The 13,950-nt window shown below is 37.4% G+C and overlaps 1 protein-coding gene across 5 annotated transcripts in view; it reads right to left on the bottom strand.

Moving 5' to 3' along the window:
• Positions 1 to 13,950, bottom strand: part of KLHL32 (kelch like family member 32) — a 174,873-nt gene that overhangs the window by 9,982 nt on the left and 150,941 nt on the right. For 4 of the 5 annotated variants that reach the window (XM_036890349.2, XM_057489438.1, XM_036890355.2 and 1 more), the window contains 3 exons: positions 10,575 to 10,633; positions 7,416 to 7,608; positions 5,656 to 5,750 (listed from right to left, as the gene is read on the bottom strand). The exons of the other annotated variant lie outside the window; for it this stretch is intronic. In XM_036890349.2, coding sequence (XP_036746244.2) covers positions 5,656 to 5,750; positions 7,416 to 7,608; positions 10,575 to 10,633 — 347 coding nt within the window. The remainder of the gene's footprint in view (positions 1 to 5,655; positions 5,751 to 7,415; positions 7,609 to 10,574; positions 10,634 to 13,950) is intronic. 5 annotated transcript variants of the gene reach the window in all.

Here is a 13,950-nt window from a genome sequence, read left to right as displayed (position 1 = left end):
ACCTATAAACTAAGGTTCTTAAAAGACTATAAAATTTTTCTGTACTTTGTAGGACTAGTGTGCCAGCCAAGGAAATAAACAGAATTTGCACAATGGTTGACCTTGTACATCAAAATGGCTTCTGGAAGAGAACTACCCATAATGCTTTTTATTTTAAAAAGCAAATATATTAGGATATTGTCCAATCTCAGAAGGGAAGTTTATTCCACTAATACAGGCATTTATTAAAACATGTATGAAACTGCCTCTTTTAGAATCCTCTTAATCCTACTTAAAGCTACTCTAGAATAGCCTCAGTGGTTTCAAATGTACACATTACCCCTCCATCTTTTGAAGACTGATTTGCTTATTTGGTTAACAGCCAGAATTCATGAGGTGTTAGTGTATGTAATCAGTGATCATTCTAACTTGATTTATATTCCTTGAGCTAGTTTAATACTAAAATTAGTACAAATATACCCATAAAATATATTTAAAATGTACACTTCATAATAAACCCAAACTTGCTTTTTGATTGTGCAAGCAGTCCAATGAAGGGCCCCAAAGCTGCTTACAACCAGGGTTCCGGCATTACAGAGCACTGCCTTCCACCCAGTTAATGTTTTACAATTCCCACAAGTAAGAAATAAAAAGAAACCCTAAAGAGAGTGAAGACTGACAAACACATGCTTGGATAAAAGAGAAGCATTCCCTAAGAGAGAATAGTTTGCTTGTTGTTATCCAAAAAATATGACCAGCCTCTAGTACAAGGCAGCCTTCAATTAACTAACTGAAGACTCCCTTAAAGATTTTCATGTATTTTCAAATAACTAACTTACGGATTTGATCATTTTTTTTACTATAGTATTGTTTCCTAGTTCATTACTTTCCTCTCACTTTTATTCTCTCTCTGCTTCTACTTTGGGTTCATATTGTGATTCATTTTCTAACTTACTTAAGCTATACTTATCCAACAATCTTTGCTTATGTGTTGTTTTCATTATTGCTCAATTCTGGGTATTTTTTAAAACTTCCATTATGACTTCTTCTTTAACCCATAAGTTACTTAGCAATGTGTTTAATTATTTCCAAATATATAGGAGTTTACTTAACTTTTTGTTAAGTCCTAACTTAATTGCATAGTAGAGATCATAGTATGCATAATACTTAAATTTTTGAAATTTACTGAAGTTTTCTTAACTTTAACCCTAATTTGATTGGGTTTGTAAATGTTTTGTGTTCACTTAAGAAAAATATATTCTGGAACATTCTTGAGGATAGATCTTATGGTGAGCCACAAAACAAGTCTTAATAAATTTAAGAAGACTGAATTCATATCGAACATCTTTTCTAATCACAATGGTATGAAACCAGAAGTAAGTTTCATGAAGAAATGTGTAAAATTCATAAATATGTGGAGAGTAAACAGTATACTAGTGAACAACCAACAGAAGGTCAAAGAAGAAATTTCTCAAAAAAGAAATAAAGCAATATCACAAAAACAAATGAAAATGGAAATACAATATATCAAAATGTATGGGATGCAGCAAAAGCAGTTCTAAGGAAATATCATTGTGATAGGTGCCTACATTAAGGAAAAAGAAAGCTCAAAAAAAAAAATCTAACTTCACACCTTCAGAAACCAGAAAAGGAAGAACTAAACCTAAAGTCAGTAAAAGGAAGGAAATTACAAAGATGAGAATAGATAAAAATGAAGTAAAGACTAAAGAGACAATAATTGAAAAGGTCAATAAAATGAACAGCTACATTTTTTAAAAGAAACAGAAAAACCTGTAGCCAGACTTACTAAGGATAGTAAGAGGACTCAAAATTAGAAATAAAAGAGGAGACAACTGATACCACGGAAGTATCATGAGAACACTGTGAACAATTACACACCAACAAACTGGATGATCTAGAAGAAATAGTTAAATTCTTAGAAACATTTAACCTAACAAGACTGAGTCATGAAGAAATACAAAATCTGAACAGATCAATTACTAGTAAAAAGACTGAATCAGTAATCAAAAACCTCTCAACCAAAAAAAAGTCCAGCATCAGATGCTTCACTGGTGAATTCTACCAAATAAAGAAGAATTAATACCAATCTTTCTCAAACTCTTCCAGAAAAAGGGTGGGGGGTGAGGAAGGAACACTTCCAAACTCATTTTGTAAGTCCAGCATAACCATGATACCAAGCCAAGGACATTACAAGAAAAGGAAATTACAGGCCAATATCTGACATATACAGCTGGAAAAAATCACCAAAATATTTGGAAAAGTATTCGACAAAATATTAGCATACCAAATTCAACAACACATTAAAAAGTTCATACACCACGATCAAGTAGGATTTATTCTGAGGATGCAAAGTCAGTTGAACATACGCAAATCAACCAATATGACAGCACATTTAACGAAGTGAAGGACAAAAATCATATGGTTATTTCAATAGATGGAGAAAAATCATCTGATGAAATTCAACATTCACTCATGATAAAAATTCAAAAAGCTAGGTGTAAAGGGACAGCACATCTACATAATAAAGCCATATATGAGAAACCCACAGCTAGCATCATACTCAAGAGTAAAAAGCTAACAGCTTTTCCTTTAAGATCAGGAAGAAGACAAATATGGCCACTCTTGCCACTTTTATTCAACATAGTACTGGAAGTCCTGGCCAGAGCAAACAGACAATCAATACACAAAAACCAGTTGCATTTCTTTACACTAATGTCAAAATATGAGAAAGAGAAATTAAGAAAATGATCCCATTTACAACTGCATCAAAAAGAATAAAATGCCTAGGAATAAATCCAACCCAGGAGGTGAAAGATCTGATCACTAAAACTATAATACATTAGTGAAAGAAACTGAAGACACAAATGGAAAGATATTCTGTGCTCACGGATTAGAGGAATTAATATTGTTAAAATGCCCATACTACCAAAGGGAGTGCAATCCCTGTCATAATTTCACTGACATTTTTCACAGAAAAAAATACAAAAATTTGTATGGAGTTATGAAAAACCCCAAATAGCCAAGGCAATCTTGCAAAAGCAAAAAAAATTTTAAAAAAGGCAGGAGGCATCATACCTTCTAATTTCAAGCTATATTACAAAACTGTAGCAATCAAAACAGTACAGTATTGGCATTTTTAGTCATATAGATCAGTGGAACAAAATAGCCCAGAAATAAACCCCTGTATATGTGGTCGACATATGACAAAGGAGCCAAGAATATACAATGGGGAAGGATAGCCTCTCAATAAATGGCTTTGGGAAACTGGACCCCTGTCTTATAGCATACACAAAATCAACTCAAAACGGATTAAAGGCTCGAACATAAGACTTGAGACCATAAAGCTCCTAGATGAAAACAGAGGGTAAACTCCTTGACAGTTGACTTGGGAGTGATTTTTTTAAATTTGACATCAAAAGCAAAGGGGGATTACATCAAACTAACAGCTTCTGTACACCAAAAGAAACTACCAACAAAAGAGACAACCTACTGAATTGGAGAAAATAATTACAAATATACTTGACCAGGGAGTAATACCAAAACATAAAAAGTACTTATACAACTCAATAGAAAAAAAAAATTGATTAAAAATGGGCAGAGGATCTGAATAGATATTTTCCCAAAGAATACATACAAATGGTCAACAGGTACATGAAAAGGTGCTTAACAATACTAACCATCAAGGAAATGCCAATCAAAACCACAATGAGGTGCCACCCACTAAAATGGTTATCATTGAAAAGAAGAGATATCAGGTGTAGGCTAGGATGTGAAAAAAAAGGGGACCCTTGGTGCACTGTTGGTAGGAATGTAAACTGGTGTGGCCACCACAGAAAACAGTATGAATTCCTCAAAAAACTACGAATAAAATTATATGATCCGGAACTATACTTCTGGGTATACACCTGAAGGGAACAAAGTTACTGTCTCAAAGGACAGCTGTACTCCTGTGCTCACTGCAGCATTAGTTATAATAATCAGCACACAGAAACAACCTGAGTGTCCAAAAGGGATGAATGAACAATTAAAAGTGGTACATACATACATATATATATATATATAAATGGCCATAAAAAGTCATATTCACAGGTTAAAAAAGGAAATCCTGCCATTTGCAACAACCTGGATGGCCTCTGAGGGCATTATGCTAGGTGAAATAAGTCAGAAAAAGACAAATCCAAACATGATTTCACTTATAAGTGGAATCAAAAAATTTAATTCACAGAGACAGAACAAATCTGTGCTTGCCAGAGGCAAGGGGTGAATGGTGAGGGAAATGGGTGATGGTGATCAGAAGACACAAACTTTCAGTTATAAGGTAAGTCTGGGGATGTGATGTATAGCATAATGACTACAGGTACCAATACTGAATTGTACATTTGAAAGTTGCTAAGAGAGTAGATCTTAAAACTCACCACGAGAAAAAAACGTTGGTAACTCTGAGGTGACGGGTGTTAAAACTTTTGTAGTGATCACTTAGCTATATATACACATACATAAAATCATTGTTGTACACCTTAAACTAATAGAATATGAAATGTCAGTTATATCAATAAAAATTAAAAAGAAAGGAAAACATATCTTCTCTGTTCTATCCAGAATTCACATCTTTTAGGGACAAGTTTGTTAATTGTGTTGTTCATAACTATGCTGTCCTTACTGATTTAGATCTCCTTGATCCATATCAATAATAGAAGTGTATTAAAATCCCCAAACATCTGGCAAGACAAATCAAGAGAAAAGAAAGAACAATCAACATGACTGTAATGGAAGTTATTACTAAGGATAACCAAACTATATACTTACAATTTTGAAAACTTAGACAATATGGAAGACTTTCTTGTAAAAATACATATACCTTAGGAGACATGACTGAAGAAGAAATTAAAAGCTTGAATAGTCCTTTAACTATTAAAGATACTGAAGCAGTTGTTAAAAATCTTCCCACAAAGATGATACTAGATAATGTGAGTAGTTATAAGGATATATTTTCTTGGCGATCAGGAGAAAGGTCAGGGCTAATACATGCTAATACATTATCAGAGAGCATGTAAAACAAAAGCAATTATGGTAAGAATTGTAAAAATAAAATGAAATGAATATGTATATCAACAAACGCCACTGATGTTCTGAAGAGCTTAGCTGGCAACTTGCCCAGCCTGGAGCGCTCACGTGCTGACGTGCCGGGCTGTCCTTTGGAGCAGAGGCTGCCCCCTTCAGGCCAATCATGAACTACTACTGTTGCCAGCTTCTGCCAAGAAGGGAGAACTTGGTAGGTGGCATTTATGGAAATGAACAAGTTGCAATGTAGAAAATAAAATAATTGAGTGGAAAGAAAGCATTTGCAAAGTCTTAGGATATAAAAGTACTATTCCCAAAGATTTCTTAAGTTTTTGTGGCTTAGGAAAAAGGGAAAGGTTTCCCACTTTCTCCATTCCTGGAATATATTACATAGATTTGCAAAGCTCATAACATGTTTCTTTTCAATAGTGCTCGATCATTTATTAGGCACTTTTGTGATGCAGGATGACGCTTAGTAGCTGAACTAGCTGCACAAAGGGAACTCAAGCCTCCTTCTACATGTAAATCTCTCCCTTGAGCAGCACTACAGAAAGTAACCTCACTGACCCACTTGAACTAACTTCAACCACTCACCTGGATACAAGCCAGAGGCTCATTTGTCCAAATCGAATATCCACCAACTAAATATATTCTCTCATTATGGACAGCAACTCCAGATTCATTTTGGCCTAAAGTAAAGAGAATTGAAAGAAAAAACAAATCCATTTCTTTGCATGTCTTAATTAACCCTTTGGCCACCGAGGCATACAGCTTCCCCTGTGGCACAAGTGTGTGCTCCACAGGATTCTGCAGCAACTAATCACTGCCTTCCGGTACTCAAGAGGGAAGAATCAACCACTGTTCCTCAGAGCATGCAGCTGTGCAGGTCAGAAACTCACCAGTACACTTACCAGCCAGCCAAGTTAGTGAACCACAACGTTAAATACAGCAATAAGAAGTCATAATGAAATAAGTTCTAAAAGATATTATATGACATTTATTTTTAGTGGTGGAAATGAGGTATATTTTAGAAATGCAAAACACCTCTTGTACCTACAAATGCTTTTAAGGCGAGTGCTTACATCCGTAAAGTAACAGCTGCAAGCCCAAGAAGCCAATAAAACCGAGCCATCCCCCTAACAGGCCCTAAATGAAGACAGATGGCAAAAAAGATCGGTAAAGTTACTACCCTCCCTTTTCATACACAACAGTCTTAAGACTATATTAAAGTTCTTGATCTGGGACGAGCCTGGGTAGTCCCTAGATGCTGACAGCCAAAACGCTGAAAGGGTCCTCCCCCACTGAAACAAGAAGACAGAATGACTCACTCTCACATACTCGTCCCTGGAGGCCACCAGGGAGTGAGGTCGTCTCTTTTTATTGATGGTCTGACACAGGATTGACTGGGGCAATGAATAAGCTGATGCTACAGCAGACAGAATCACAGATCCAGGGACCAAGGGCCTGGGGTACCACGACGGCAACTTAGAGTTAAGTTCTTGTCGGTGAGCCCCAAAATCATTTCCATGAACACAGGAGCTCCCTACAAAGCTTCCAAACCTCTTACATTGCTTCTGCCCTCAACGGCGTCTCCCTGGCAGCAGCTGTGAGTGGCTGAGTGCCCACTCGGTGCATTACACTGTCTTCAGGCACTAGTCCAGGCCACTACTTGAGTTTCCGATTAGTAGGGCAGCCTGGGCGGGCTCTGATCACTTGTGGATGTTAATAATGCGGGAGGACAAAGGAGACAAAGTTTTCAGCTCCGTGCAGAAAGGTGAGTTGCTCGCTGCTTTGTTTTCATTCCCTTTCAGATGAGGATGGTCTACACCTAGCGCTGCCTACGGTAATGCTTGGAGGGTATGTGTGGCCAGAAATGCCTCCCGACCTCCATGCACAGAACTGCTCTAAGGTTTAGTTTATAGGAACATACAGCTCATAACAGTATTCGACAGGGACAAATAATGAAGACTGTTCTCCTGAACTCATAAGAAATAAGAGGACTAAGAGAGTAAAAAACAACTTTGTGTAAGGTGACTAATTCCTTCAGCTCCTGGTTCCTCCTAATTTTATGTATCAAAGTTGCTGCTGCAAATACTGATTGACAATAACGGACTTGACATGCCTCTCTCAGAACACACAAAGCTAACACAGGTCCTGAGAAACTAGACACTCAGCCACAATCGAGTCGAGTTCTGTGAGGTAAGTCATGTGCACCTTCCTGGTTAATAAAAGCAAGCTGCTCTACCGGCACCATACCTTAATATTTAGAAATGCACTGAAGATGTCTAAGAGAACAAATGTGGCAGTTTCTTAAATCTCTGTTTTTCCTGATTGACTTAATCAAAGGTACTTGCCAGTCAACAGATTGAAATGACAGCGCGTCCACTGGTCAGTGTCTATATTGTAAGAATCTATATGCCGCACAAGGATCCGGTCATTGTTGTAGTCTAGGTCATTGCCTCCAAGAACATAAAGCTTCCTGTGGACGGCCGCCATGGAATGGTAGACCCTTCTCTGCAGCATGGGGCTGCGGCTTACCCACTTATTCTGAAAAAAAAAAAAAATGCAGGTGATTTCTGTTAATAGGCGACCTCTAATAGCAGAAAACAGCACCCTATTGTTTGTGATCACAGTCTATTTGAATGTTACTTATAAACTTTGAAAAAGTATGGACTTCTTACCTGAAAACAAGTCCAGAAGAACCACATATTCCAACTCAATTTTGCAGCTTACATAATATGGCATGTCCTCATTTGAATTCTGTTTTACAAGGCATTTTGCATTTTTTAAGGGGATTATATGAGACTATAGAAATCTCCATGATGGTTATCTCACCCAAATGAGAGAACTTATTCATGCAAATTGCTTAATGAAAGTACACATGTAGGTATACTGGGTACATGCGTGTTTTAAGAAAGCAGGCTCTGGCTCCAGAATGCTTGATTTTTTTAAACCGTGTGTGACTTTGAGTAACTTATTTAACCTCTCTGTGCCTGTTTGCTAATCTGTAAAAAGGGGATAGTAATGCATATCTGACAAGCCTGTTGCGAAGATTAAATGAGTTGCTACACATAAAACATTTAGAATATTCTGGCATATAATGTCTGATAAATGTGCACTTTTAAAAAATTATTATGACAGTCAATGGCCACCTGAGGCCCCTACCTAAGCTAGGGTGAAGGTGGCTTTGCTATTCTTCCCCAAATTCATCCTGAGATGAATGGAACAGCTGAGATCTGCCACAAACCCCACACTGCCTTTGTATCAGCCTTTAATATATCTATAATTCCATCTTCTGTCAAACAGAGAAAAGTCATTTCTAGGCACACACTGATTTGTTTGGATAGAAGGCCAAGTTTGATATGATAACTTTAGGGAATGGTGAAATCTCTAATACTTGGTTCAGTGTCACTCTCAACACTGAGAAAGTTACACTCAATTCCTCTTTGATATGGCTATTTAAAATATAAAATGTAAAATTAAATGAAAATCAAATATAACTAATTTTTAATCTCAGCTACCTAATGGACAGGTACATAAACCTAACCGTTTCCTTTCTACATAAACACTAACACACAGGAAGAACTGAGATTCCTTTTTGCCAATAAAAATTTGGATCTTGACCAGAAAGAAAACATATTATATTTTGAATACACAGAATTTCAACAATTTACAAACCTGTAAGTGAATAAGCATACAAAAAGTTTTGTGTAAATATTGGTCCATTCACTAAAGGCATATCTACTAGCTCATTTTTTCTAAGTTCCCTTAAGATACACTTTAAATAAAGTGGTTTGTACAGTTTGAAAGGCCTGCATTTATCTGCTCCCCTTTTATGAACATGTCATAAGAATCTCCTTCCAATTATTCTTAATAAAATTGTCAAAACTTTCAGATATTCTTCTAAGAAATATCTTTTCTATATTACACCGGGGTGGATTTAACTCAGAACCCTGACGGTGCTTTCCTGAGGCGCTTTCCGCGAGGCAGCCCATTACAGTATCAGGATTCAACGTGTGCATTAGCAGTCCAGTCCCCTGCCACAGACCATGGACGCCATCTGGTTTGTAAAGCCTGCCTGCATCCCTGACTGTATCTTCAGCTTCCTTCACTGCCGCGCCTGCCAGGTGAGCCGCCAGGCGCTGCAAAGGCAAAGAAACAGAGAGGCCTAGCGGGGTCATTCCTAATAAGCGAGCGTGCGAATACTAATCAGTGGTGGGGAAGCAGAGGTCACCGCAGCCTGCCTGTTGGCAGGTAGCGATGTGCTCTGTGGCAGATGGCAGGCATTATCGACTCTCCACAAAAGCCTAGAAGAGAAATAAGCACCAGGGCTGAATGATAGAGTTATTGAGATTCTGAGCAAGATGCAAGCAGATGTGATGTTTGCCAGTACCCACCGTAAACAATATGCCCGCAGAATTTTTAAAAAGAGCATGTGTGTACAAACATGAAACAGAACTCATTTGAGAAATGTTAACACCTTCTTCCTCTTTAACCACGTGCGCACCGAACTCAAGCAACTGCACTTAATGATCCCTCCTGAGGCATCTGGCCCATGGACATGCGGTCTCTAAAATCTACAGCTCTAATGACATCAGGAAACATACTTGCAAAGAGAGAAATACCTTCATTACATTCAGAACTGAGTGATTGATAAAATAAAAAGATACCAAATAGACTGAGGTCACTTGGGACATACATTTGGTGGCCAATCCCAGCCCAGACAGCCAAAGTAAACCTGTTTCTTGTTCCATTATCTTAAACCGATAAATGTTAAACCTCCAAACCACATCGCTTTGGAATATTGCCATAATCATAACTATTTACATCACCAAAATTACAGAAATGGTGAAATTCCGCAGACATTTGCCAAGGTCACAAATATTTTGGTGGAAAGAAAAGAATAAAAAATAGTTGCTCTGGGGAAAACAAAAATCATTAAGTGTGCAGGAGAAGTAGACAGAGGGCCAGGCACCATCAAAATGCTTCCAGTTCAGGCCCAAGCTATTAAATGAGAAACAGACTCTTCAGATGCTTCTGCTTTGGACTTATCCCAGACAATGTTCTGGGACATTTTGGCTATACAGAGCTAAATTAAAGTTATTATTTTATTTGGGAATAATGAAACCACAAGCATATTCCCCACCTGGAATGACACGGGCCATAAAACAGGACATTGAAAACCCTTTCTTCAGACGCCTTTGAATAGGAACAGCCACTTGAGATAATGGGAATAAGGGGCATTTAGCTCATCAACATATTTTCCCTTTTTTCTACATTATGCAAAACTGAAAGATTTGAGCATTGTATATAACGTAAAGCTAAAGGAGCTGAAATTCTGTGAGGAAAAAAAAAGTCACCAAAAAGCAGTTCATCCAGATGCTTCCTTTTCTCTATATAAATTCAAGATGCATGTGCGTGCACAGACTTGGCATTACAACTACTCAGTACTGTGGACATCTCTTAACATTCATTTTCATTAAGGTAATGCGCTTTTCTCATACGATTCTTACCTGGTTAGGTTCATATACCATTAGTCTGCTCTGATACTGTGCCGTGTTAGTTACTCCACCTGTAATGGATTAACATGTGTTACAGCTTTCATGAATAAGAAATAGGATATTCCAATATAAGAATGAGAGACAATTAAAGGGAAATTAGCTACTGCCGAGGATCTGTTTGTATACCCTCGTGGTGAACCCATGACATAATTAAGAAGCTTTTTGTTGAAGCAGTTTCATTTTCAAGAATCATTTCAGAAGCAATCCAGTTGAGAGCAAGCAACAAGTATGCCTGTATTACTAGGGGACCACCAATTCTAGCAAGCTGCTCTGCACAGCCAGAATGAGGGGCAAAGTATGGGGAGGGAATGGAATGGACATAGCACACGAAGACAGCTCTCACAATTATGCCAGGGACATAGTTAAAATTTTTGTCTGTGGCTAAATTGGCAGTGTGACAGCTCTAACATTCTTTACACTGACACAGGGCTATCTTGATACGTCTTTGGGAGAACCACATCCAAGAAAAGACACTGCTTATTTATCAAAAGAGATGTGGGGCCAGTGCTGTCCAATAAAATACAGCAAGAGCCATGAATGTGAGTCACTATGCAATCAAAAAATTTCCACTAGCCACATTAAAAGGTAAAAAGAAACAGTGAAATTAAGCTTAGTATAAGTGTTATTTAACTCAATATAGCCAAGATATTATAATTTCAGTGCAAAATCAATATAAAAATTAAGTATTTTAAGATATTATTTTTCTCATACTAAGTCTTGAAAAGCCAGGGTGTATTTGACACACAGCACATCTCAATGCAGATTAGCCACACTTGCAGTGCTCAGTAAGCCACATGTGGCTGAAGGCTGCCCCATGGGACAGCACACATCTAGAGAACTGCAGGGCAATCACAAACGTCAACTTTTCTGAAGCCCTCTTGACAAGTGCTTAGATTCAAAAGACTCAAGACCTTCTGCTTTTAAAGAACCACTAAAAAACCATCACACGTCTAGCTAAGTTACCCCTATTTGTCTTCATACTTCTTTTCATGTTTGTAGTGTACACTGAGCCCCTTTCCCAGAAATTGCTGATCCTACTTTAATTTTTACCATCAAGTGGAAAAATGAAAGAATGCATAAGTGAGCATAGTGAGAAATTACCAGGAGATATTACATGTCAGGTAACAACAGGAATATGAAAACTTCCCCCAAAATCTATCTTAGAAATATGGCCTTATACATAGTTCTAGGGTAAAATGAATAGCATTCTTATTTTAATAAGTACCACAAAGCAGCAACTAATTTTGCAATAAAGATCTAAAATTGAGCCACCCTAAAAAATAGTTTCCTATTGAAATTTTTAAAATTTAAAACATGCTATTACTGACCAAGACAGTTTGATTAAACTTTAGACAGTCTTCTTCCTGTGGCTAGGACCCTGACCTCTCTTTTCTTAAAGCATTTCCTTTAGAGAACTTGGAATTTTACATTCATTCTCTACCTTTTTGAGATATAAATAATTTAAGAAGCTTCTCACAAGTTTTACAACCCAGGAGTATCTTCCTCAAAGCCCTGGGAGCCATTTCACTGAAACAAAATCGTCAAGAAGATAGTGCCCCTGTCTCCTGCTTTCTATGGAAGGTAGAAGCCTCACTTTGATAGGTGCCAATCAGCAAACATAAAAGGTCTAATCACAGACAGAAAAATGTACAAGCCCAGAGATAGTCGCTCTACACCTCACACTGATCACTGTCCTCTCTGAGTCCCTCCATACTTCTCCACTAGCTCAACACCAGTCTGAAAACCCTCCTGTCTCTTGTTTTTCAAAAGAGTTGGTTTCAGACTGCACCCTGGTCTCTCTCCCCTGATGCAATAGTGTTGAATAAGTCTTCCTTGTTTATTTAACTTTGTCCAGTATAACTTTCGCTTTAACCATTTAAATACTTTGAGTAGGTCTCCATTACCAGCTCCATGGCCAAGAGTCAAGTCATTCAGAATCCAGAGGATTAGCATATAGTTCTTAACTGAGCCGGAGTAATCAATCAAAACTAATGGATACAGAAAGGGGAGAAAGGCTGTTCAGGCCAATCATTACTGTCTCATTCAACCCCAGTCAGGAGGCTGTATCTTTCAGGTTGACCATGGCTATTATTGACTTGAGGGCCACCTTTTTTTTTTTTAAGCTTCTCTGAAGATTTTTAAGATCAGTGAAAGCTTTGTCTGCAGAGGAAATCCACAAAGAGCAGAGAGAAATGAACTTCCTGCCCTCAAAGAAAGTCTTCTCTGCATTTCTCATTGATTGTCTCATTTTAAAAATGAAATTAAAGGAAGAGAAAACACACTTCAGCTGAGGTAAAAATGCATACATAAAATCAAAATGGATGTCAAAGTAGAGATATGTTCTCTTTTTCCTCCCAAACTTCCTTTTCTTATCTGATTAAAAACTGAATGTCCAATAATTCTCTGTCAGCATAGCTACGCAAGAATAACCAAATCTGTTGAGGCCTCACAGGTCTTCTGGGTCACAATGGTTGCCAAGTGCTTTTGACCTGGGCCTTAACCACCAGACTAATGTCCAGCTCGCCTATAATCATTTCTCCAAATGAGAGGGAACAGAAGATAAAGCTCCCACCCATTATTTCAAGACTTTGGCAGTTTCCCTACTTGTTTTAGAAATATGGGACAGAATTAATATCTACTGCCATAAACTATCTGTTTTATGACATCATTTGAAAATATTTACACTGCTCTAAGTATCAGACTCTGCCCATTATAGATTAAATGTACAACCAGTGGATTAGAATGTACCTATTACATCCTCTTTCCCAAGCAGGGCACACAATTTGTCTTCATGCTCCTCAGAATTATTATTTATCACCTTCCACAGATGCATTTATAACATAGTTTTATTCCTCATCTGCACTCAGTAATTAGATTCCTTATCCTTACATACAAATGTTCCTGCACATGATAATGTTTGGAAATGAGATATTGGGTTACTAGTTGGGAGTAAAAATGAAAGTCCTAGTTAGTTATTTGGTTGATTACTTCTAGTATGTTAAACCACAGGAGGTGCCTAAAAAGCCTAGTGCTATAACTTTTACCAAGGCAGGACTGCAATGGAAAAGCCTTAGAAATCAGTTCTATTGCTTTTCTCCTTTGAAATAATTTACAAATGAGCATATAAATAAACTCCATTTCTTCTCAGTGCAAAAACTAAATTTAAAAAAAAAGCACCCAAGTTGCAGCCCACGTTTCTTTAGCAGTGTTACTCATTTGCAGAGCTTTATCATTACATTCCCTTCACATAACACTCCTCACTTTTAGATTAATCTGCTGAAATGAGATGCTAAGGATTTGCATACAGATTTGACTATACAAAAATAGA

Source organism: Manis pentadactyla, chromosome 12, assembly GCF_030020395.1.
Source record: "Manis pentadactyla isolate mManPen7 chromosome 12, mManPen7.hap1, whole genome shotgun sequence".
NCBI lineage: Eukaryota > Metazoa > Chordata > Mammalia > Pholidota > Manidae > Manis > Manis pentadactyla.
Note: the sequence above shows the minus strand (reverse complement) of the source record. Positions and strands in the feature narration are given on the sequence as shown.